Source organism: Berghia stephanieae, chromosome 5, assembly GCF_034508935.2.
Source record: "Berghia stephanieae isolate SIO BIC M18660-M18661 chromosome 5, UCSD_Bste_1.3, whole genome shotgun sequence".
Taxonomy (NCBI): domain Eukaryota; kingdom Metazoa; phylum Mollusca; class Gastropoda; order Nudibranchia; family Aeolidiidae; genus Berghia; species Berghia stephanieae.
Genome location: NC_088364.1, coordinates 50,027,302 through 50,051,429, shown reverse-complemented (window position 1 = coordinate 50,051,429; position 24,128 = coordinate 50,027,302). Strand labels below are relative to the sequence as shown.

At 37.4% G+C, this 24,128-nt stretch overlaps 1 protein-coding gene across 1 annotated transcript; it reads right to left on the bottom strand.

Moving 5' to 3' along the window:
• Positions 1–11,445: 11,445 nt before the first annotated feature.
• On the bottom strand, positions 11,446–21,268 carry LOC144974151 (uncharacterized). The gene is made up of 2 exons (XM_078917059.1): positions 20,697–21,268; positions 11,446–11,601 (listed from the first exon to the last, which is right to left on the bottom strand). Exons 1-2 carry the CDS (start codon positions 21,225–21,227, stop codon positions 11,569–11,571), a joined length of 564 nt encoding a protein of 187 aa, XP_078773185.1. The 5' UTR covers positions 21,228–21,268; the 3' UTR covers positions 11,446–11,568.
• Positions 21,269–24,128: the final 2,860 nt, after the last annotated feature.

Below are 24,128 nucleotides of genomic sequence, written 5' to 3'. Positions count from 1 at the left end.
ATGAGACAATTTTTCTGATCTTAATCTTACAACAGTACTTGCTCTCTATCTTGTAGCTTTGAAATTTTCAAAACCAAAAAATTTAATCTTTTATATAAAACAAATACTAGAACAACAAAATTTATAAAAATAATAATTTATAATAATGAATAATGTATATCTTAATCTTCTTAATGAAATCCGATTTGATATCAGAAGCCCTTTTAGTGTTTTCACCGACGTGTACTTATTTGCAGGTCTAATTATCCAATTCCTTATGAAATCATTGTTGTAATGTTGTATAATAATGTCCATTACAACAATGTTAAGCTTGGCCCTAAGTGAGTTCGGCTGTCATACCTGCATACATATATACGTCGTTTTTCATCGGTATAAAAAATTTACTGTTAATACTGTCAATACATATAAATGAAATACTATGCACTTTACTTATAAATTGACATCTAAAATAATGTAAATCTTAAAGTTCAGGACAAATGGTTTTTCGTTACAGATTCAGCATATGGAGTTCGGTAACCCGATTTGTGTTGAGTAAAGCGTAAATTACATAATTCCATATCGACAGAACAAATGCAATCATGATAGTAAGTGATAACATGCGGGTGCCGGTGAGACACGTTGCTCGTTATATTTCCTGGTACGTGGTTGATTCATTTCTCGACTTGTTTGACTTGACAACAGTCGCAGGTAGCTATATCATCATCATCGTCATCATCATCATCATCATCATCATCATCATCATCATCATCATCATCATCATCATCACCATCATTATTATCATCGTCGTCGTCATCATCATCGTCATCATCATCATCATCATCATCATCATCAGTATCCTTTTCATCATCATCTAGAAATTGACAAACACGTATTTATCGGTTTGATAAGATGATGTTTACTTACAGCAATATAAATCCTACACGCTAATGACTTAAACCGTATACTACAATATTTTTTCAAATTAGATAACAAAAAATATAGACAATTGGGAAATAAATCAACTTATAAAGAAAAGTATTTTGGTCAAAATGTATGGCACTGTAACCTCTAATCACAAAAACTAAAAGATGCCTCATAGTGCCAGGCGGTACCAACTCTTCTCGTTGTCGCTAAATTACCGCTAATCCTTGGCCACTATTGCTGTTCTCGAGACCACTACCGGTGCCGGTAATTCCCGATAATAATTCTCATTGCCGATGATTTGTTATCGATAATGTAGAGCTCTGTTGTTTTTCTTTTTTGTTTGTCTCTCCAATGCGTTTCGATCCCTGAAATTTGGAAAACTTCAAAAATTATTCCTGTTCCAAAAAAAGAAAAACTTGAATCTATGAACGATCTCAGACCTGTTGCACTGACTTCAATAGTCATGAAATCTTTAGAAAAACTTGTTCTTGTTAAAATTAGGAACCAGTTTATGCCATTGAGTGATAGTCATCAATTTGCTTACAAACCAGGACGTGGCGTAGAGGATGCATTTTGCTGTTGACAAACAACATCTACAGGCATCTAGATCACGCTAAGAGCTATTGCAGATTGCTTTTTGCAGATTTTTCTTCAGCGTTCAATACCATGCAACCTCAGTTGGTTGTTCAAAAATTGACTAGTCTGAATCTAAATAATTGCTTGGGTGCTCGAATTTCTTACGGAGAGAGCACAATATGTTCAATTAGGACAATACATAACTTCCTGTATAACTACAAATATTGGTGCTCCTCAAGGTTGTGTATTGTCCCCTGTATTATTCACAATATACACGAATGAATGTAGAAGTCAAAACCTGAGTGTACCTTTAATAAAGTTTGCAGATGACACCGCTCTTCAAGGCCTCATAACAAATGGCAACGAAGTGGCTTATAGGCAAGAAATTGATAGATTTGTGTATTGGTGTGATGCCCACCACCTAGAGCTTAACATAAGTAAGACAAAGGATCTAGTGATTGACTTTAGGAGAGTGAAGGAACCGATAGAACCGTTAAAATTAAAGGACCAATTCGTCCAGCGAGTTCCTCACTACAAATACCTTGGTGTAACGATTGATGACAGGCTCAAGTGGGATGAACACTTGAAAATAATTAGGCATAAGATGTGCAGACGTACATATTTTTTTATCAAAACTCTCTCAGTTTAGAATAGATAAAACCCTCTGCACATTATTTTATAGAGCAGTAATCGAAAGTGTTTTGTCATTTTGTATAACAGCTTGGGGAGGCAATTGCTTAGCAGTGGAAAGGAACAAAATAAATTCAAATATTAAAAAATCCATTAAACGCTATATAAATGATGTCGACGATGTAGATCTTTTATACGAGAAATTTTGTATAAATAAAATATCTAAAATATTTAATGACCCGTATCATCCACTAAGACCATCAGTTATTATGTCAGAAAGAAGTGGTCGCCCTTTCTCTATTTCAACGAAAACAGAGAGACACAGAAAACCTTTTCTGCCGTCCAGTATTAGGCTTTATAACAACAAGCAATAATCATTTTATATAATTATTTTGCATTTTTACTTTCAAAAAATGTAAATATTAATGTATTTATTAATTTATTTGTTTTGCAATATATTCAATTTTCAATTTATAGTGACAGTTTTAACTATTTTACAGTGTTGAAATTATTCATATTATAAAGCGCAGCTCTGGTTATGACAAGATATGAAGTGAATAGAAAAGTGCCAGAAGACAATAGAGAATAAAAATTTTTCGCGGCGGTGGTGGGGTTCGAACCTGCGACCTTATTGGTACGACAACTCCGCCTGGCAGGTGAGAGCGTGGCTCTACCGTGTGAGCTATCCACGAACACAAAATATTCGTTTCAAACCCAAAGTCATTACTAGATCCCTCTCTCACCCACTTCTTGAGACCGCCGATTCGTTCGTACACCACCATCGCGAATAATTTTGACCAGCAGTTAAGCTTAATAGCCAATATTCTCAACACAAACATATAACATAGAAACGATTGAGACATTGAGTATGCTCCGGTGTATGGGGTGAATTTTTAATTCAGAAAAGTGAGTGGAGCAGGCACTTATGTTGGTAACAACAAGATATGAAGTGAATAGAAAAGTGCCAGAAGACAATAGAGAATAAAAATTTTTCGCGGCGGTGGTGGGGTTCGAACCTGCGACCTTATTGGTACGACAACTCCGCCTGGCAGGTGAGAGCGTGGCTCTACCGTGTGAGCTATCCACGAACACAAAATATTCGTTTCAAACCCAAAGTCATTACTAGATCCCTCTCTCACCCACTTCTTGAGACCGCCGATTCGTTCGTACACCACCATCGCGAATAATTTTGACCAGCAGTTAAGCTTAATAGCCAATATTCTCAACACAAACATATAACATAGAAACGATTGAGACATTGAGTATGCTCCGGTGTATGGGGTGAATTTTTAATTCAGAAAAGTGAGTGGAGCAGGCACTTATGTTGGTAACAACAAGATATGAAGTGAATAGAAAAGTGCCAGAAGACAATAGAGAATAAAAATTTTTCGCGGCGGTGGTGGGGTTCGAACCTGCGACCTTATTGGTACGACAACTCCGCCTGGCAGGTGAGAGCGTGGCTCTACCGTGTGAGCTATCCACGAACACAAAATATTCGTTTCAAACCCAAAGTCATTACTAGATCCCTCTCTCACCCACTTCTTGAGACCGCCGATTCGTTCGTACACCACCATCGCGAATAATTTTGACCAGCAGTTAAGCTTAATAGCCAATATTCTCAACACAAACATATAACATAGAAACGATTGAGACATTGAGTATGCTCCGGTGTATGGGGTGAATTTTTAATTCAGAAAAGTGAGTGGAGCAGGCACTTATGTTGGTAACAACAAGATATGAAGTGAATAGAAAAGTGCCAGAAGACAATAGAGAATAAAATTTTTTCGCGGCGGTGGTGGGGTTCGAACCTGCGACCTTATTGGTACGACAACTCCGCCTGGCAGGTGAGAGCGTGGCTCTACCGTGTGAGCTATCCACGAACACAAAATATTCGTTTCAAACCCAAAGTCATTACTAGATCCCTCTCTCACCCACTTCTTGAGACCGCCGATTCGTTCGTACACCACCATCGCGAATAATTTTGACCAGCAGTTAAGCTTAATAGCCAATATTCTCAACACAAACATATAATATAGAAACGATTGAGACATTGAGTATGCTCCGGTGTATGGGGTGAATTTTTAATTCAGAAAAGTGAGTGGAGCAGGCACTTATGTTGGTAACAACAAGATATGAAGTGAATAGAAAAGTGCCAGAAGACAATAGAGAATAAAATTTTTCGCGGCGGTGGTGGGGTTCGAACCTGCGACCTTATTGGTACGACAACTCCGCCTGGCAGGTGAGAGCGTGGCTCTACCGTGTGAGCTATCCACGAACACAAAATATTCGTTTCAAACCCAAAGTCATTACTAGATCCCTCTCTCACCCACTTCTTGAGACCGCCGATTCGTTCGTACACCACCATCGCGAATAATTTTGACCAGCAGTTAAGCTTAATAGCCAATATTCTCAACACAAACATATAACATAGAAACGATTGAGACATTGAGTATGCTCCGGTGTATGGGGTGAATTTTTAATTCAGAAAAGTGTGTGGAGCAGGCACTTATGTTGGTAACAACAAGATATGAAGTGAATAGAAAAGTGCCAGAAGACAATAGAGAATAAACATTTTTCGCGGCGGTGGTGGGGTTCGAACCTGCGACCTTATTGGTACGACAACTCCGCCTGGCAGGTGAGAGCGTGGCTCTACCGTGTGAGCTATCCACGAACACAAAATATTCGTTTCAAACCCAAAGTCATTACTAGATCCCTCTCTCACCCACTTCTTGAGACCGCCGATTCGTTCGTACACCACCATCGCGAATAATTTTGACCAGCAGTTAAGCTTAATAGCCAATATTCTCAACACAAACATATAATATAGAAACGATTGAGACATTGAGTATGCTCCGGTGTATGGGGTGAATTTTTAATTCAGAAAAGTGAGTGGAGCAGGCACTTATGTTGGTAACAACAAGATATGAAGTGAATAGAAAAGTGCCAGAAGACAATAGAGAATAAAAATTTTTCGCGGCGGTGGTGGGGTTCGAACCTGCGACCTTATTGGTACGACAACTCCGCCTGGCAGGTGAGAGCGTGGCTCTACCGTGTGAGCTATCCACGAACACAAAATATTCGTTTCAAACCCAAAGTCATTACTAGATCCCTCTCTCACCCACTTCTTGAGACCGCCGATTCGTTCGTACACCACCATCGCGAATAATTTTGACCAGCAGTTAAGCTTAATAGCCAATATTCTCAACACAAACATATAACATAGAAACGATTGAGACATTGAGTATGCTCCGGTGTATGGGGTGAATTTTTAATTCAGAAAAGTGAGTGGAGCAGGCACTTATGTTGGTAACAACACGATATGAAGTGAATAGAAAAGTGCCAGAAGACAATAGAGAATAAAAATTTTTCGCGGCGGTGGTGGGGTTTGAACCTGCGACCTTATTGGTACGACAACTCCGCCTGGCAGGTGAGAGCGTGGCTCTACCGTGTGAGCTATCCACGAACACAAATATTCGTTTCAAACCCAAAGTCATTACTAGATCCCTCTCTCACCCACTTCTTGAGACCGCCGATTCGTTCGTACACCACCATCGCGAATAATTTTGACCAGCAGTTAAGCTTAATAGCCAATATTCTCAACACAAACATATAACATAGAAACGATTGAGACATTGAGTATGCTCCGGTGTATGGGGTGAATTTTTAATTCAGAAAAGTGAGTGGAGCAGGCACTTATGTTGGTAACAACAAGATATGAAGTGAATAGAAAAGTGCCAGAAGACAATAGAGAATAAAATTTTTTCGCGGCGGTGGTGGGGTTCGAACCTGCGACCTTATTGGTACGACAACTCCGCCTGGCAGGTGAGAGCGTGGCTCTACCGTGTGAGCTATCCACGAACACAAAATATTCGTTTCAAACCCAAAGTCATTACTAGATCCCTCTCTCACCCACTTCTTGAGACCGCCGATTCGTTCGTACACCACCATCGCGAATAATTTTGACCAGCAGTTAAGCTTAATAGCCAATATTCTCAACACAAACATATAACATAGAAACGATTGAGACATTGAGTATGCTCCGGTGTATGGGGTGAATTTTTAATTCAGAAAAGTGAGTGGAGCAGGCACTTATGTTGGTAACAACAAGATATGAAGTGAATAGAAAAGTGCCAGAAGACAATAGAGAATAAAAATTTTTCGCGGCGGTGGTGGGGTTCGAACCTGCGACCTTATTGGTACGACAACTCCGCCTGGCAGGTGAGAGCGTGGCTCTACCGTGTGAGCTATCCACGAACACAAAATATTCGTTTCAAACCCAAAGTCATTACTAGATCCCTCTCTCACCCACTTCTTGAGACCGATGGTGGTGTACGAACGAATCGGCGGTCTCAAGAAGTGGGTGAGAGAGGGATCTAGTAATGACTTTGGGTTTGAAACGAATATTTTGTGTTCGTGGATAGCTCACACGGTAGAGCCACGCTCTCACCTGCCAGGCGGAGTTGTCGTACCAATAAGGTCGCAGGTTCGAACCCCACCACCGCCGCGAAAAATTTTTATTCTCTATTGTCTTCTGGCACTTTTCTATTCACTTCATATCGTGTTGTTACCAACATAAGTGCCTGCTCCACTCACTTTTCTGAATTAAAAATTCACCCCATACACCGGAGCATACTCAATGTCGCAATCGTTTCTATGTTATATGTTTGTGTTGAGAATATTGGCTATTAAGCTTAACTGCTGGTCAAAATTATTCGCGATGGTGGTGTACGAACGAATCGGCGGTCTCAAGAAGTGGGTGAGAGAGGGATCTAGTAATGACTTTGGGTTTGAAACGAATATTTTGTGTTCGTGGATAGCTCACACGGTAGAGCCACGCTCTCACCTGCCAGGCGGAGTTGTCGTACCAATAAGGTCGCAGGTTCGAACCCCACCACCGCCGCGAAAAATTTTTATTCTCTATTGTCTTCTGGCACTTTTCTATTCACTTCATATCTTGTTGTTACCAACATAAGTGCCTGCTCCACTCACTTTTCTGAATTAAAAATTCACCCCATACACCGGAGCATACTCAATGTCTCAATCGTTTCTATGTTATATGTTTGTGTTGAGAATATTGGCTATTAAGCTTAACTGCTGGTCAAAATTATTCGCGATGGTGGTGTACGAACGAATCGGCGGTCTCAAGAAGTGGGTGAGAGAGGGATCTAGTAATGACTTTGGGTTTGAAACGAATATTTTGTGTTCGTGGATAGCTCACACGGTAGAGCCACGCTCTCACCTGCCAGGCGGAGTTGTCGTACCAATAAGGTCGCAGGTTCGAACCCCACCACCGCCGCGAAAAATTTTTATTCTCTATTGTCTTCTGGCACTTTTCTATTCACTTCATATCTTGTTGTTACCAACATAAGTGCCTGCTCCACTCACTTTTCTGAATTAAAAGCTCTGGTTATGGAGCTGCTCCTTTTTTATATATACATCCTATTTCCATTGTATTTTTATCTTATTGTGTAAATTATAACACGTCTGAACATAAAATTTCCTTTTTGGGATGCAATAAAGTATTATTATTATTATTATTATTATTATTATTATTATTATTATTATTATTATTATTATTATTATTATTATTATTATTATTATTATTATTATTATTATTATTATCATTATTATTATTATTATTATTATTATTTTTTTTTTTTTTTTTTTTGTTGTTTTTTTTTCTTCTTTATTTTTGTTCTCTTTTAATTCAATGTTTCCATTTTGTTTTGTGTCAATATCATATATTGTTTATTATTTTTCCATTAGGATAAAATGCACATTCTTACAGAATAATAGCAGATGTCGGAGTATCGATACTGGGCTGCTTAGTGTCGATAAATTATCGGTAAGGCTGTTACCGGTATTACCGGTACTCAGTACAGGTACCGCTCGGCACTAGTCTCATGTCTTCAACATGACTGCCTCACTTCAACTGATACGCCGTGTAAAGAGATGCTGGGTAAAGCTCCATACATCATGGTCATGGAGGGGAGGATGTAGCTATCCAAAATAAATATAGAAGGAACGAAGTTGACGTTACTTAGCTCGTTATTGTTACCAATATACAGTCTGTTGATGATTCGTTCTCACTAGATTATAGTGATTGAACGAAATTGACGTCACATAGACCTTTGTTATCAGCTTTAGACAACCTTTTTAATGACTAGCACTCGCTACATTCTTTTAATAAGACTATAAACGTTTAAGGTTACACACCTTTTTTGTGTTAGTACGTTATAGATAGAACGAAGATAACGTCAGGCTGGTCTTTGTTATTGTTTTTTGGCATCCAAGATTATGAGTAATTCTCACTAAACTGTATTAACCAGACTATAGACGTTCAAGGTTACACACAGTTTGGTGTATTGGTCCGTTATATTTCCGGATGGCAATGTTTTGAGCTTCTTAGCCAAACGCATACTATCTATATTCGGCTGGTAGATGTTATGAGTTTATTATCTAAACGCGTAGGATCTATATCAATCAGACAATAAACCTTAAAGGACACACATACCGTTTTGTGTGCTGGTCTATTAAATTTGGCTGGCAGATATTGTGAGTATTTTACCTGCACGCATAGCATCAATATTTAAATTATGTGCCCTGACTTGAAAAACCGTGTAAAGCCACGTCCGGTAAAGCATAATATTAGATTAAGTATGTAGCTATCCAAAATAAATATCGCGATTTACTAAGCAACAACCATGGCACTACGCTATCGCGTTATCTGTTTTGAATTAGAAGGTGGATCAACTGGGATGAGTCTTTCATAAATTGCCATGCTTCACGTTGTTTACATAACATTTTGCTCACGGTGGTTTGTTGGGTAACCGTCAAGTATCAAGAATAATTGTAAGCAGGATAAAACATTTCATCGCCATCCTCTTCCTACTCCCTACCCTCAACTTTCTCGTCCTCGTCCTTCTTCTTCTTCTTCTTCTTCTTCTTCTTCTTCTTCTTCTTCTTCTTCTTCTTCTTCTTCTTCTTCTTCTTCTTCTTCTTCTTCTTCTTCTTCTTCTTCTTCTCCTCCTCATCATCATCATCATCATCATCATCATCATCATCATCATCATCATCATCATCATCATCATCATCATCATCATCATCACATCATCATCACCATCATCGTCATTATTATTATTATCATCATCATCATCATCATCATCATCATCATCATCATCATCATCATCACCATCATCATCATCACATCATCATCACCATCATCGTCATTATTATTATTATTATTATTATTATTATCATCATCATCATCATCACCATCATCATCATCATCATCATCATCATCATCATCATCATCACCATCATCATCATCATCATCATCATCATCATCATCATCATCATCATCATCATCATCATCATCATCATCATCATCGTCGTCATCATCATCATCATAATTTTTTAATTATTAGGATTTATTATTATTATCAATATTTATACTATTACTAACGTTAATTTTACTACTACTACTACTACTACTACTACTACTACTACTACTACTACTACTACTACTACTACTACTACTACTACTACTACTACTACTACTACTACTACTACTACTACTACTACTACTACTACTACTACTACTACTACTACTACTACTACGTTTAACAATAATGATAATGATAAAAACAATAGGTTTGAGAGGTTGTCTTTATTTATTTTTTGGCCAAGATTGATGTCATTTAAATCGATCGGTATCGGAAGGACCAGTTTTCTGACTAAGTGCCGCAGTTAAATGGTAAAAAACGCCATCCTCTCACCTCACATTTGTCTTCTTTTTTCTGACTCTTCATGCTTTGTTGACAAATGTATATACATAGAAGATTGCCATTCAGAGTCATACGGCCCATGAGGCCGGAGTTTAACCCGGTTTATATAGCGTAAAACTTACAATAATAAGTACGTGTTATCCTTTGGATAGGCCATCGCAAAGTACTTTCCGCCAGGTTTAACAAAACCAGCTACCCAATCACTGCCGGGTGGACAGCAGAAAAAAGTCTCGCCTGCACCCTGGATCGATCTTGGTTCCTTTTACGTTTGAAGCGAGTGCTTTACTGAGCTATTGGGGCCCCAGTTGACAAAGAGACTAATCAAACCGATTAAGGGTCTAACGAGCCGCTATGTCGTATGACACTCGCTTTCGGATCTGAAGGTCCTGGGTTCGAGCCTCGCGTTCGGCGCATAGTTGAGTCCTTGGAAAAGGCACTTTACTCACTTTCTCTCACCGTACTCTGGCCGTTAACAGCGTGTCTTTGTCCGAAAAAATTGTATTATCGCCTAACAGGCCTACATGTTAAATGTTGCTGTTGACCAGGGACCCCTTGTAAAGCGCTTTGAGCACATTTAGTGGATATTGCGCTATATAAAGCTCACTTTTATTTTTTATCTATTATAAAACAATACACTTGTGCCTTAGCTAGATTTAACCCGTTAACTACAGTGCTCTCGTGAAAACTCGTATTTAAGAATTGGCCAGAAATCTCGTCCGTCAAATTTCGATCGATTTAAATGACTAAATCAATCGAAATTTGAAGGACGAGTTCTCTGGCCAAGTTTTTAAATACTAGTTTTTACAGGGTACGGCAATTAACTGACTGAAGGCGGCCCAGATTCACATAACTTTTGTGAAAACGTGTAAATAATCTGACCCAAAAAGGCAATGACCTCAAGTTTGTAAAAAAAAAAGAGAAGCCGCTTACCTATATTTACACCACCTCGTCGATTCGAATTCTCTTTGATGTTCAACTCCTCATTGGCTAATGAAGGAAACGGGGAGAATCGTCCTCCTAGTCTGTTCATTAGTATTTTGTTTCATTGAATTAAAAGACGGGAGGTGAGTAGGTAATAAGCAATAACGGAGCGGAGTTTTATTATGATGACGGAAAGCGCGTTTTCGTCTTTAACCGTCTCCTCAGAATTGTATCCAACAGTTTACACTCACTCTAAACAAAAATAGATTAAGTAATTCAAACAGTATAGCAACCAATAAATTCTATAATATATAATATTGTCCAGCAAAATGAGCCTAAAATACAGTGTCAAGTGTTTAGAATGATTAAGTAATTCAAACAGTAAAGCAACCAATAAATTCTATAATATATAATATTGTCCAGCAAAATGAGCCTAAAATACAGTGTCAAGTGTTTAGATAGATTAAGTAATTCAAACAGTAAAGCAACCAATAAATTCTATAATATATAATATTGTCCAGCAAAATGAGCCTAAAATACAGTTAGTGTCAAGTGTTTAGATAGATTCAGTAATTCAAACAGTTAAGCAACCAATAAATTCTATAATATATAATATTGTCCAGCAAAATGAGCCTAAAATACAGTGTCAAGTGTTTAAAGTTTATAACAAAATATTTTCTTTTAATTTTGTGATGCTAATGGTTGCATCGTAACGAATGTGACGATTTTCCCATTGTTGGTAAGGAGAGGGTTAATTATTTTCACAATTTAGATTGGCTGTTATCTGTGGATAGATAATTTGGCAAGGTTTGTATGAAACAATGCCGACCAAAGCAGAAACCATACAAAAACAATCGGAGGTACTTTGCTTCAAGGGGTGACTTAGCCTCTATATAGATTTGGACAAAATAGATTATTATATTATTTAGTTTTGTGACAGTTCTTTCTTTTGATAAGTAAGTTCTCTGGTAAGAAAAACTATTGCAAAAAGCCTGAGAATGCTCAAATTGCTCAAAATTGGTTGAGGCAAAGTGACCAAAAAAAAAAAAAGAAGAAAATAATTCAAAGTCAGCCTGCCTCTTCTCGGGACCGAGTCTTCCCCAGATATTCTGATTACAGACCAGTCAAGACGTGCTACCATTACACCACAGGGCAACAAGACGACTTCTTTTATTTTTATGAATTACTATGTTATGGATTTAATTGCATCAAATCAAGTACAAAGCGGCACTGAAAATGTCAAGATGGTTTTATTGTTGTTATTGTTGTTGATACTCCTCTTATTTCGTTTCTTTCTCTCACCCACCTCCCCTCATGGGGGTGGGTCTTGATAGATCAGATTGTAGATTACTCTCTCCACACGCAATGGGACCGAGATCGATCCGAGATGCAGTCGAGATGTTTTTTTTCTTTCTGACCCTTCATCCCCCCCCCCTCCCCCAATCCTTCCACATGTCTACCCAGCAGTGATTAACGGGCGGATAGCAGGCAATTACTATTGTCCATGATTTTGGCATAAAGAACGGTGAGTATAATATTGTCATGGTTTTAGCGTAATTATGCAAGGTTCGGTTGCCACTGAAGCGTAAAGAAAATGAATGGCATTTTGTTCCCTGATGACGTTTTCCAAGATGGCATCTCTGCCTATTACTATTACCCCAAGGGGAACAACAAAGATTTTATGACTTCTGAATTTTACTGGACACATCTTTGATCGAGTAAAAAAAACCCCCGTAATCCACAGCAATTAAGCTCATGGATCTGGAATTTATCACGACTTCTATATCATGAAAAGAACATTCGCAATTGCTTGCTACCCTTTGGTAGGACGCTAGTCTATCGCAAAATACTTTCCGCGAGACCTAACAGATCTTGCTACCCTATCATTGCTGGCTGGACGGAGTGGGTTGGGGGGAGGGTCAGAAAAAAAAAATCTCGTTTGCACTCGTGATTGAAATCAGACCTTTGCGTGTCAAGCGAGTGCTCTACCGAGTCAGCTATCGGGTAATACGCACATATAAAAAATAAGATATTAGGTTAGGTGATGAACATGACTTAGGGAGTATCATCTTCTCATCACATCATCTACTATGGACAAGCACACAGTCACCACAGTTCGTATGCGGATGATAAACCAACGAAATTATGTAAATTACTACTAATCCATATGAATACTTACATGCTAGAATCTATGGAATGTAAAATATAATTTAGTAATATTACAGCTATATATAAAAAAAAGAACAAACTATCAAACATGAACCGTTTTGAGCTCAAAACCCTTCATCAGTATATTATAACAAAGACAAAGAAAATATGAATGCATCACTTACAATACTGGCAGATGGGTTTTGAGGGTTGAGCTAGTAGCCTTCCGTATTTGGTATTTTGTTCTTTTTTGAAGCAGTAACTAAGTACGTCTCCTTAAACTGGATTGCGAAACTATATTCTGATTTGATTCTTTCGCCGAAACTCAGATCTTGCAACCCACCACAAATGAGTGGAAGGAAAGCTATTAATTTAAGATAGGTACGCACTCAATTTGAACTTGGAATCAAGTCGAATGCGGACATCTCGTCAGTGTAGTTGCGGCTATGCGTTCTAGTGGTATGACGCTCGACTTCGGATTAGAAGGTCCTGGATTCAAGATTTGCATAGTTGAGTCATTGAAAAGGCCTCATTACTCACATTCTCCCGTCGTATTCAGGTGTAAAATAAGTTTCTAGTCGTTAACTGCGTTGTCTCGGTGAAAAAAAATGTATTACCAGGAGTCGTGGCTCTTCCTTCCTGTTAATTGCTGCTCTGGGTAAGGGAACCCTTGTAAAGCGCTTTGAGCACGTTTAGTGGATATTGCGCTATATAAAAATGCTCAAGCTCAAATTATGAAACCCAGTTTTGATCGATGCTGAACAGAAAAAAAAGACGTAAATAAGAATCATACTTATAGTTTGGTTATTTCTTGGACGCTTTTGTTTTTTAAAGATGAAGAGCAACACCTGGAAATACCATAATCATGACTTGTTCGTTGATACATTCCTCTCAAAACATTGCTTATCCATCTAACCATGGACTCTAAATGGCATGCACGTATTGACAGGGTCTGCCATAAACTAAAGCAGGCTCAAAGATGCATTTCGACATCAGATAACGATTGTTTTCACCGTGTTAATGAGTAGCAGACATTTCGTTGAAAGAGCGTTTTGGTTAGTACTATGTAGTGTGTTATTATCTGAAATGCTTTCTTCCTCGATGACAACAGTAAAATTGAAGTCATATGTAGATGTTCTTCCATTCCTTTTTTTTTAAATTGTCTTTACTGAGTTGTTTAACCAGTTAACTGTCATACTTTGGAAAAACTTGTATTTTAAAATTTGGCCAGAAAATTCGTCCTTCAAGAATCGACCGATTTAAATGACTCACCGTTGCGAACATTCTCAAATTTCCGGAATTCAAACTTTGAGGTTTTTTTTTTTTGCCAAGATGAGGGTCATTTTAATCGACCGGTATTTTGAAGTACGAGTTTTCTGGCTAAACTTTAAAAATACATGTTTTTTACAGAGTACAGAAGTTAACTGGTTAATCTGATAAACCGGTTCACAACAGAATCTCGATAATGTACTCAACTATGATAACAAAATGACTTTATCTGATATCGGTACCTTCATTATCACCCTCTTCCAATACATCAACGTCTCGTGAGAGCAAGAATGAATGAAATGAGTATGTGTGGATTTATGTATGTATGTATGTGTGTGTGTGTGTGTGTGTGTGTGTGTGTGTGTGTTTGTGTTGGTTTGTTTGGTGATTTCAATCTACACATTACTAAACTGCGTCATATCATTATTGATTGTGAAGTTGAAGGGTAATTTTTAAATTTGCTGTTTAACAACTGTCTTTATATCAAACTTTTGATTAAGTACAGGTTATGAAAGCTTTGAATTAGAAACGATGCCAAAATAAAATGATTATAGTATACGTTTAGTCATATTGCATTAACATTACATCCATGACCAGCAGAAAACAACAATATCTTGTATTGTGAGCATCTTTCATTAGTGCCAAAGCGATCAAAGGTATGCTTCATTTAAGTGCTGAAGCAACCAATGTTAAGAGAGGCGTAAATATGTTGTTTTAGTATTTGTTGATTCGTGTTTATATCTCGTATCTTTATTCTACTGGACATGATATTGCAGCCTGACCACAACTACAGGTAAAGAAAAAAAAAACCATTTAACGATGCCATGGGTGCACCTGTAATAAATTGTGCCGTCGAATGAGCAGAGCGCTGGGCCTTGCGTGTTGTAATGAATTTGTTCTGAACAAGTGCATCCTATCATAAGTCTATTAATGCAATACATGTTCAATCTATCTGCCTGCCAATTGCTGCATGCTGAGCCTCATTGTGCGTTGACTGCCCCCCGCCTCTCTCTCTCTCTGTCTCTCTCTCGCCCTCTCTCTCTCTCTCTCTCTCTCTCTCTCTCTCTCTCTCTCTCTCTCTCTCACAACACCTTATATTTCATGGATTATTATGGCGGCTAAAAATAAAGTGGCCCTGTCCGGTTATATGCTATAAAAAGTTACGTCATCCTTGAAAAGATGAATGTGTTCATTAGCATACCCAGAAAAATTAATAAATAAATTAAAAACAACTTTGAAAAATATCACGTTTAAAAATGAGGCGTTACAGTATCAATACTTACATAATATATACAGCGCATTCCCTCTGCTGATTTTCGAGTCACATGTATGGCGAGGTAACTTCACAACGTCCTCAGTCAAATTTCATCATTGAGAAAAAAGCCCTCTTTTATGTTGTGCTATTTATTTAGTGGTGTAAAGAGGAAAACCCGTGTCTTCTTTGCCTCATATAACACCACTACCCATAGTAATTTGAAACTTCAAATTTTCTCTCGTGATTTTAATGTGTCCAATAGATTTAGCATGTTTTTGGGAGTTACCTACTCAAACTCAAATACAAAAAGGGAGCAAAAGTGTGTTGTAAAAAAGTGGTTCCAATCTCATTGGAAGTGTAGGACTCGATACATAACATATGTAACTGATCTTCTTGTTTCGGAGTGATGGCAGCTTATTTTCTAGTCTAAATATATGCTGAGCATCAATATAGATTATCCATCCTCGCTTTATTAAATCTCGTAATCTTAGGAATCTGCCTATACATTCTGCTATTAAAACAGTTATGTGACCTTGTGATTCAATATGTAACCTATTATTCATTATTAGTCTTCCGATTGACTGATTACATAATATACACTTCCAAGCATTTTAACCGGATGAGTAGAAGGTGGGACGTCACGACTTTTCTGCCCTATTGATTCGTGCATACATTTATTAGGCTCATCATATTTGTAGGAGATTAAACTAATCTCTTGAATTGTTAAGCTGTAAACATATAACACCAATACGACACCGTTTTCGATTCATTGGCCCAATATGAGGGAAATGCTTAACCAGTTAATGGGCATGATCTATAGATAGTATGCAGATGACGTCACTCAGGCCTTTGTTATTGTTTTTGCCATCCGCGTTTGTGAGTTGTTCTCACTGTACTAAACTGTATTAACCCAGACTATAAAAGTTCATGGTTACAGAGAGTTTGTGTGTTGGTCCGTTATACTTCCGGATGGCAATGTTGTGAACTCCTTGGCCAACCGCATTCTATCTATATTAACTTTCCATGTGCTCGAGGTCACTGGTCACATTGCAAAATGTGCTCAAAATGACCCACTTAGTGAAAAGTGTTCACAGCTTTTTAAATATCTAAAATCACGATTGGTCATTTGATTCAGCTTGACACACGGGTATGTTTATAACAGTTGTAAACAAAGCAGCGTGTTTACATTTGTTAAGAAATATCCAATCGTTGGACATCAACAAATCATGTGATTGATGACTTGGTTGGACGAAAACATGAATATAGATAGTTCGAAGATGACGTCACTCGGGCCTTTGTTATTGTTTGTGCCATCCGCGTTTGTGAGTTGTTCTCACTAAGCTGTATTAACCTGACTATAAAAGTTCATGGTTACACAGAGTGTGTGTCTTGGTCCGTTATACTTCCGGATGGCAATGTTGTGAACTCCTTGGCCAAGCGCATTCTATCTATATATCGCTCCCATTGCCGTACTTTGGAAAAACACCCAGCTCTTTGTTACTGTTTTTAGACAGCATCTTTAATGATATGTTCTCACTAAGTGAATTCAATGAGACTAAAGATAGTATGCGCTTGGCTAAGAAGCTCATAACATTGCCATCCGGAAGTATAACCGACCAACACAAAAAACTGTGTGTAACCATGATCGTTTATAGATAGTTCGAAGATGACGTCACTCAGGTCTTTGTTATTGTTTTTTTGCCATCCGCGTTTATGAGTAATACTCACTGAACTGTATTAGCCCGACTATAAACGTTCATGGATACACACCGTTTTGTGTGTTGGTCCGTTATACTTCCGGATGGCAATGTTATGAGCTTCTTAGCCAAGCGCATACTATCTATAGTCTGGTTAATACAGTTTAGTGAGAATTACTCATGAACGCGGATGGCAAAAAAAAAAATAACAAAGACCCGAGTGACGTCAACTTCGAACTATCTATAAACGCTAAAGATTACACACAGTTTTATGTTTTGGTACGTTATATACGGCTTGTATTTTACGTAAACACATAGCATCAAGATGTTATTTTCAGCTGGATTTAAATATAGATAGTTCGAAGATGACGTTAGTCAGGTCTTTGTTATTGTTTTTTGCCATCCGCGTTTATGAGTAATGCTCATGAACTGTATTAACCTGACTATAAACGTTCATGGATACACACAGTTTTGTGTGTTGGGCCTTTTTACTTCCGGATGGCAATGTTATGAGCTTCTTAGCCAAGCGGCTACTATCTATACACTTAAATAAAAAATAATAACAAAGACCCGAGTGACGTCAAATTCATTCTATCTATAGATAGAATGCGCTTGGCCAAGGAGTTCACAACATTGCCATCCGGAAGTATAACGGACCAACACACAAACTCTGTGTAACCATGAACTTTTATAGTCTGGTTAATACAGTTTAGTGAGAACAACTCACAAACGCGGATGGCAAAAACAATAACAAAGGCCTGAGTGACGTCATCTGCATACTATCTATAGATAGTATGATCTTGGCCAAGGAGTTCACAACATTGCCATCCGGAAGTATAACGGACCAACACACAAACTCTGTGTAACCATGAACTTTTATAGTCTGGTTAATACAGCTTAGTGAGAATTACTCATAAACGCGGATGGCAAAAAAAAAAAAAAAACAATAACAAAGACCCTATTGCCTGACACTAGAACCGTAGCCATCGTTAAGTTATAGCATGACCGTGGCCTTCGTAAAGTTATGGCCTGATACTGACCAAAAAATGACGGTGCAAAAACCTAAAAAATGACGTCAAACTACAAGTCCTAGAGGGTTCTAGCGTAACCATCGTTAACTTATAGCCTGACACCGAAGTGAGTACTAAAGTGGCCTTCGTAAAGTTACGGCCTGACACTGACCATAACTGACGTCAAAATGCCAGTCTTTCACCACAAAAGAAAACAAATCGCGAGTTGTATTCAATAGTTCAACCAATGAAATAACTTGTTTCCATGAGCACTACTAACGACAACTCACGAAGCGGTGCAAAAACCAAATAATGACGTCAAACTGCCAGTCCTTTTGGATTTTAGTATCAGGCTATAACATAACGGCCTGACACTAGAACCCAAAAAGACTGGCATTTTGACGTCATTATTTAGTTTTTGCACCGCCGAGTGAATTGTAGTTAGTCATATTTTGGTCAGTATGACATAAGTTAACAATGCAAAGTCCTGTCGGGCAAAATGCAATGGGTAAGGCCGTAGCCATCGTTATGCCTGACACTGAAATCCAAAAGGACTGGTAGTTTGACTTCATTATTTGTTTTTTGCACCGATAAGAACTCACTACGGTGTCAGGCTATAAGTTAACGATGGCTACGCTAGAACACTCTAGGACTTGTAGTTTGACGTCATTTTTTAGGTTTTTGTACCGTCTAGTGAGAGTTAGTAGTTCAAGGAAACAAGTGATTCCATTGGTTGTCCTATTGAATACAAGTCACGATTTGTTTTCTATTGTGGCCAAAGACTTGTCTTTTGACGTCATATTATTTTGGTCAGTATGACATAAATTAACGATACCAAAATTCTGTCGGGCAACATGCAATATCAAACTTAATTTCTAAAGCAAATAAAATTCGTGCATTCATTAATCGCAATCTTAATGGATATGTAACAAACACACACGTGCACTGTTATAAACACTCGTTAACCAATGGGGATGATCTATATTGCATTTCCATATACTCGAGGCCATTGGTCACATTGCAAAGTGTGCTCAAAATGACCCACATACTGAAAAGTGTTCACAGCCTTTGAAATATCTAACATCAAGATTGGTCATTTTTTTCAATGTGTCATATGAAAATGTTTACAACTTTCAAAAACAAAGTGAAGTATTTACATTTGTAAAGAAATATCCAATTTTTGGACAACAATGTGATTGGACACTTGGTTGGACGAAAACCTGAATAGATCGCCTCAATGGGAGCGATCTATATTCAGGTTTTCGTCAAACCAAGTCATCTATCACATGATTTGTTGATGTCCAACGATTGGATATTTCTTAACAAATGTAATCACGCTGCATTGTTTACAAAAGTTATAAACATGCCCATGTGTCAAGCTGAATAAAATGACCAATCGTGATGTTAGATATTTAAAAAGCTGTGAACACTTTTCACTAAGTGGGTCAATTGGAGCACAATTGGCAATGTGACCTATGACCTCGAGCACATGGAAAGGAAATATATATCATGCCCATTCTAGAATACGCCAATGCCGTGTTGGAGCTCCGTCCCCAGCAAGATATAAAAACACACGATGTGGTTTAAGGAGAGTTGTAAAGTGAACAACAAATAACTTTTCACAATCTACCAGCACATCAAATTTTTATGTCCATTTTACACAAAAGCAAAATAAAAATCAAACGTGTTCAATAATATTTCGAACCAAAATAATTTAAACGATTTACCAAAGAACATTAATCTTCGAAACGAACACATAGCAAGAAAATAATTCCACCATACACGAGAGCCACATCATCCCTTCAACCCTACTCTCTATAATTAAACTGAGAACAACCTCTCTGAAGACAATACAGCAATAAGCTCACACAAAACAGTCACACGAATGAATGTATTCTTCATTAGTGATAACTGAAACTCCCCATTTATAAATGTGTTCTGAATATACTTGTGTGTGTGTGTGTGTGTGTGTGTCTGTGTGTATATTTCTGTGTGTCTGCATTTTTATTGTTTTCGAATGTGTGAAAGAGAGAAAGGAATTGAAATGAAATTGTAAAATGTGGAGCAATCCTAAACAATTGAGCACTACAGAACAACAGTAACGATATTGTAAGAATATAATTAATATATTCTAAGTTAGTGAATGATAGAAATTCATCAATGGAAAACTGGGTCTCTCGATATGGAGAGGGATGACAGAGATATTGTAATGTCAATTGGTTTTGACGCTACTTGAAAATACGCTAAATAAATAAATATTATAATATATATATATAATATATATATATATATATATATATATATATATATAAATAATTTAAATTTATCTAATAGTTTCATTTAAATGGTTCAATATATTTCCATCGCTACTAATGATTTGGGATTATTGTGAATTGAGAGCCATTTCTCGCATATGTTTGAAAGATAAATAGAAAATAATGAGGACATTGGCGGAAACCACTATGACGCAATACAAGACCAATATCCTATAATCCATTACCTGGTGTCTGTCGCTACTGTCGTTACCGCCTCTGTGATACTCAATAATACTGACGCATCTTGTTTTATTTTCTAATCGGAAACCAAATTTACAGTTACATTGTATTCCATTCCCAAAAGTTTTCTCACAATAATGTTCGCAATCGTCGCAATTTGTAATCATTGAAATATCGACGCAACTTCTTCCATCAACATCAAGTTTGTAGCCTGCAGAACAGCTACACTGTCCTCCGTCTTTAGAAATGTTTTCACAAACATTCTCACAGCCCCCGTTATCGACGTCACAGTTTTTGAAGCTGAAGCAAGTAGTTCCATTGGACTCGAGACCTTCGGGGCACGAGCAGTTCCCAAAAGTGTTGTTGCAAAAGATTTGACAACCACCATGAAAGTAGTCACAGCGTTTTGTATCACGCAATGCACAAACACTTGGCAATTTCTGGGAGCAGTTAATTTGAACCCACCCGGTCTCATCACTGGCAATGCATTTATCGTGTGCTTTGATTATTTCAGTAGGAACGCCATTCTTCCGCATCGTGTCATTCCCTGTCAAGAATAAACTTTCATTTTCCCATATAAAATTGACAGTTTCAATTATTGCGTTAGACCTATTTAAACCAATCCAAAACAAACTATTCATCAAGGTTTTGAAATGGTGTCGTATCCAATTTGTCGTATGATAATTCCTTGGCATAACAAGGTGTCCGCCCATGGCATGGCAGTACATATATGCCTCAGTCATCGTATGATTATGGTATTTGTCCAAAATATAACATAAGTCTTCTGTATGTTGGTAAACCATTCCCTCGGCAATACAATAACGTTTGATTTTAGACTTCGTTGATTGGATGACTGTTGTGCACACTGCAAGGACAAAGTTGGTCAATAAACAAATAAGCAGCTGCCAACGCATGTCTTGGAGATTACAGATTAGCGAAGATAAAAGTACCTGAAAAAATAGATTACTTAATCAATAGTTGTCTAAATGATCATTTTTGAGCGTTGTAAAAAAATTATAATACTTAACAAAATAAACTCAAAATATAAGCTCTAAATTTTGACATGAATAGAATTACGCCTTCTGTCACGGCACCATGAGATATTGTTTCTTAGACATTCTATGAAGAAAAAATAGATAATCCATCAAACAAGATTTTCTAAGCCAATAGGAATTATCCGTATTGCCTTAAGTGAGCAAAAGGGGGTTAATTATCTTCCTAAGAAAAAAAGTGTGCCTGAGTGGGGCTCGATCCCGAACCTTTCGGGTCACAACGCAATGCTTTAACCACCCCCCCCCCCCATATTGATACAGATCCTTGTATAATCGTATGGTTATAAATTTTGCATTTTACTTTATTATGTTGGGGTTTCTTTTTTTTTTTTTGTTATTTGTATTTTTGTTTGCCTCCAGAATGACTTCTGGAAACTATTTTGAATAAACGCGTTGAGATTTGTTCATATAATCTGAACAAATTCCTTTTAAAATTGAACATAATAATTGGGTCTGAGCTATGGTTCGATTGGCTGTCACCCCACACCCATGAAAGCTCTCGGACTTCCGACTATGGTTGCCGATGCGCTATTTGACTATTGAGTTAGATAAGATTGCAAAGCACTAGGGCAAACTCTAAGAGGTTACGTTGTCATTGGATAACCCGCAATATTTATTGGGAAACAAAGCCTATTACGAACAGGAGCTCATCTAATTTGATTAGGATACTACAGTATTGTGGAAATTAACATTGATCAAGATTAATCTTTAGAGCCAGCAACGATCAAAATCGGTCCCGTTATAAAGTCTGTTACTGCGCGCAAATAAATCTAGCAAAAGGACAGCCAGATTGTTATCCACAACACCAAATGCCCTTGCAGATTTTGGAAAGAAGTGAGTCAATGAGTGATGAAATTACCATTAATTTAGAGGAAGTTTGCAAGTTAGCCGTATTTCACTTTGTGAAAAATAGCTCTATAACTTTTAGATTTTCAGTTATTATGTGCTTGTTGGCAAAAATGTAACATTGACTGTAGGAAAAATAGATATCTTGATAATGGGTGTGAATAATTGATACCTTTGATACATTTTGCCTACAACCTAAGTGGCTAACCCATTAAAGTATAGAAACGCAAGTTTGCAGTACTATAGGATACACCTATTTTTTTTCAATTGTCTGTGTCAAAAAAGAACGTATTCAAAATCTGGAATGCTCACTATTTCTGTTGGTCAACATGTGTTCAAGAAATTGTAGAAGAAAAATAGTCGCAATTTTTTGTCTTTTGTCCGTTATTCAATTATTTCTCGGAAATTCCACTTAAATGGACGAGGCCCGACATGCACTTATTTGCAGGTCTGATAACCCAAGTTATTGTGGGTTCAATGTTATAATGGAAATCTCTACAAAAAATGACACAAAACATTGTCCATTACAACAGTGTCAAACTAGGCCCATAATTGAATTCAATAGTCTGATGTCACGTCGCCCAGCAACGGCGGCCATTGGGGTTTTAAACAAAGAAAATCGGAACTTTATATCCTTCATGCTGGCTAAAACTTTTCATATGTTCTGTGATCAGAATGTGTAAAAGTCAAAACATGATCAAATTTATAATGTTTTTTCCCCCCGTCTTTTATGCTCGTCGGAGAAATATTTCACAAGGGCTTCCGCCATTGTTCTGATAGTTTCGAGCCAGTTACTAAGTTCCCATCCGTCATTACGAGGGAAGTGACGTTACGACTGTTGAAGCGTATTGCGTTCTCATGCCAGTTCTGCATTTGTGTATTAGTCAATGAGGTACCATGCCTCTATAGACTCACCGTTCATTATACAAAGTTATGGCAAGAAAAATTAAATAACAGCTTGTTTTTCTATCTAAACAGGGATTTCCTGGGTGAAAAAAAATATTTTGAAGAACTGGTTATAAACGAGGCAATAATCCAATTCATTGTGGGCTCATTCTTGAAATGGAAATCTATCAAAAAATGACGCAAAATATCGTCCATTACACCAATGTTAAACTAGGTCCATAATAGCTTTCGGATGTCAGGCCTGCATATATGTATACGTCGGTCACAAAACTAAAAGGGACAGGTAAATATATATATATATATCTATCTATATATATATATATATATATATATATATATATATATATATTATATATTAGGTATGAATAAACTGATGATAAAATGCTAAAATTCCTGCAAATTGGGGGAGGACTTCCGTTGTTTCACAGCACTTTAATTATATTACTTAATCTTTGCGCAATTATGGACTTTCAATTAGTTGAAATGTTCAATAAATATTACTATTTAACATAAGTTTCATTTTTATATCTGGTATGATTTTTCTAATTTCAAATACAATATCCTAAGACGCCATTATTACTTACTGGGGAGGCCTTCCGTAAGCTCCTACATGCCCAGTATTCTTTATATATA

Bases quoted from the DNA above. Each gene is read 5' to 3' on its own strand.
- LOC144974151 (XM_078917059.1), bottom strand. From the start codon at position 21,227: ATGCGGAAGAATGGCGTTCCTACTGAAATAATCAAAGCACACGATAAA. The intron at 11,602-20,696 runs GTAATGGATTAT...ATCTATCCACAG, and splicing joins ACAGTAGCGACAGACACCAG to ATAACAGCCAATCTAAATTG.